The 2,999-nt window shown below is 33.8% G+C and overlaps 1 protein-coding gene across 1 annotated transcript in view; it reads right to left on the reverse strand.

The window, feature by feature from the left end:
• The window catches only part of DSG2 (desmoglein 2), a 37,224-nt gene extending 36,661 nt beyond the window's left edge, over positions 1-563 (reverse strand). Inside the window, exon 1 of the mRNA XM_019473743.1 lies at positions 468-563. Coding sequence (XP_019329288.1) covers positions 468-563 — 96 coding nt within the window. The remainder of the gene's footprint in view (positions 1-467) is intronic.
• Positions 564-2,999: the final 2,436 nt, after the last annotated feature.

The following is a 2,999-nucleotide window of genomic DNA, read 5'->3' on the forward strand; positions in this document are numbered from 1 at the left end:
ACTAAAACATTGGTGTGTTATCAACATTGTTCTCATCCTAAATCCAAAACACAGCACTGTACCAGCTACTAGGAAGGAAATTAACTCTATCCCTGCCGAAACCAGGACACCCAGAAACAACAGAAGAAAAACATTACTTTCCTGCTATTATTAATAAATTTTGCATGTCCAATAGCTGTTATTTTGCTATTTATATATTAATAATTGATCTAGAGTGGATTTTACGGTCAAATGGCATTCATTTTAATAGACATTCAGCAACAGAAACTCGAGAAGTGTCCTCTGTGTGCGTGCTACAGGCACATTGCTGGCAACGTATTTATATGTATTACCAAAACACCTTAACACTTGAGCATCTTACAAACATTGACGAATTTATAATCATATTCCTAAGGGGAAGAGATTAGGTTGCCATTCCCCTTTTCAAAGACAATTTATTGAAAATGCAGAAAAATTAAACAACTTACCGAGGTCCTGTAAGGAGTCCTGGGGAGAGCTTTGTCTCTTGAGTCCCGTTCCAGTGTCACAAGAAGATTCACCTCCCTGACAACCTGAGCCTGCATTGACCGGCACAGGGACAGACCCTTGCCCAGATCTTTGGTACTGCATCACTGTAAGATCATAAGCCTGCAGGTACAAAATTACTATTTATTTTACCTAGATTTTGACTGGCTTCAATCAAATCTTTAATGAATGAGTTGGAAAAAAGCCTGTAAGTAATATATATATATATTTTTTTTTTAGAGCTTTCAGAAAAAATAGGAAAAATAAAAGGGCTAAACAGCTAGCTAACTAAATTTGCAGGTAGGCCCAAAAATGTATGATGAATATCAAAGGTCAGGGTACGTGATGGATGTCAGTTAAGCAGCTTTTGTTTCCTAAATTGGTTTTTCATGACTGTTCTGTTTCACACCTTATTGTGCTGTATCCTGAATTACAAGATGCTGTTTAACTACTGGTCGCAACAGGAAAATGTGATGGATTTGTCATTATACAAAAGTGCATCCAAAAATGTCACCAATTGTAATTTTGTCATTGTTCTCCTTTTTGTAAAATTTCAGTATACTTGGAATATGAAAGAACTTTATGTCTATTGACCCATTTTTGACTTGTACAAAAGTTTCAACAAAAGTTGCTTGGGCATAACAAATGGTTTTGTTTAACAGAATTTTGCTTTATTTCCACTTAAGCAGGTTCTAAATACGCGGAAGATAAATGATAAATTATCTTTGTTGCACTGGAATTAGCAGTGTCGTCAGAATGATAGCAATATCATCGCTATAAATTGGAAGATGGACAATGATTTTTTCTAACTTGATTTCCTGAAAATATGTTTAAATCATTATCTGAGGTATGTGTGAGTGCCAAAAATCATGCTGTATGAAATACTGAGAAAAAACCATGTCAAAAGATAAATGATAAATTATCTTTGTTGCACTGGAATTAGCAGTGTCGTCAGAATGATAGCAATATCATCGCTATAAATTGGAAGATGGACAATGATTTTTTCTAACTTGATTTCCTGAAAATATGTTTAAATCATTATCTGAGGTATGTGTGAGTGCCAAAAATCATGCTGTATGAAATACTGAGAAAAAACCATGTCAAAATGTTAAGGCATAATAAAATGATACATTAGACTTAGAAGTAAATATATGATTCTCTTTTTAAAAGCAATATTTTGCTGCGTTCAGATAAACCCTTTTGAAAAATCTCTGTACAAAAAATCATTATTATCATGAATACTGGCCTGGAACATTAGAAAGAAATTTGATTCCGAAATGTCAAAATGTACTGTTTTTACTTTTAGAACCACAGTGTTTTTGCTTAGCTCAACTCAGCTTGACCTGTATGCACTGAATGTACCTGTGATGCCTGTGCTGCCCAAATACTGTGATTCAAGTGTCTTTTGCTCTCTTTCTTCTCTGTGGCTTGTACTCCAGTGTTAATCTATAGCTCCTCTGAAGCTCTGTTTCAGAGTTGCAGGACAGAATGGTATCACAGAAAAGGCCATCTAAAGAGAGAGAACAACACAGAGAATGATAGCTTGAGGAAATTGTACTGTAATCCTTGTGAGACCTGACACAGGTTTCTGCTTCACAACCTAAACCAAAGTATCTTAGTCGATTTGATACATGAAATAGTTTCACCCTGGGATGCTCTGACTTTCTAAATCAACACCTTTTGTTTCTTTTTTTTTTTTTTTTTTTGGAAAAAAGCCTGTAAGTAATATATATATATATTTTTTTTTTAGAGCTTTCGTAAAAAATAGGAAAAATAAAAGGGCTAAACAGCTAGCTAACTAAATTTGCAGGTAGGCCCAAAAATGTATGATGAATATCAAAGGTCAGGGTACGTGATGGATGTCAGTTAAGCAGCTTTTGTTTCCTAAATTGGTTTTTCATGACTGTTCTGTTTCACACCTTATTGTGCTGTATCCTGAATTACAAGATGCTGTTTAACTACTGGTCGCAACAGGAAAATGTGATGGATTTGTCATTATACAAAAGTGCATCCAAAAATGTCACCAATTGTAATTTTGTCATTGTTCTCCTTTTTGTAAAATTTCAGTATACTTGGAATATGAAAGAACTTTATGTCTATTGACCCATTTTTGACTTGTACAAAAGTTTCAACAAAAGTTGCTTGGGCATAACAAATGGTTTTGTTTAACAGAATTTTGCTTTATTTCCACTTAAGCAGGTTCTAAATACGCGGAAGATAAATGATAAATTATCTTTGTTGCACTGGAATTAGCAGTGTCGTCAGAATGATAGCAATATCATCGCTATAAATTGGAAGATGGACAATGATTTTTTCTAACTTAATTTCCTGAAAATATGTTTAAATCATTATCTGAGGTATGTGTGAGTGCCAAAAATCATGCTGTATGAAATACTGAGAAAAAACCATGTCAAAATGTTAAGGCATAATAAAATGATACATTAGACTTAGAAGTAAATATATGATTCTCTTTTTAAAAGCAATATTTTGCTGCG

Source organism: Aptenodytes forsteri, unplaced genomic scaffold, assembly GCF_000699145.1.
Source record: "Aptenodytes forsteri isolate BGI_AS27 unplaced genomic scaffold, ASM69914v1 Scaffold23, whole genome shotgun sequence".
Lineage (NCBI taxonomy): Eukaryota > Metazoa > Chordata > Aves > Sphenisciformes > Spheniscidae > Aptenodytes > Aptenodytes forsteri.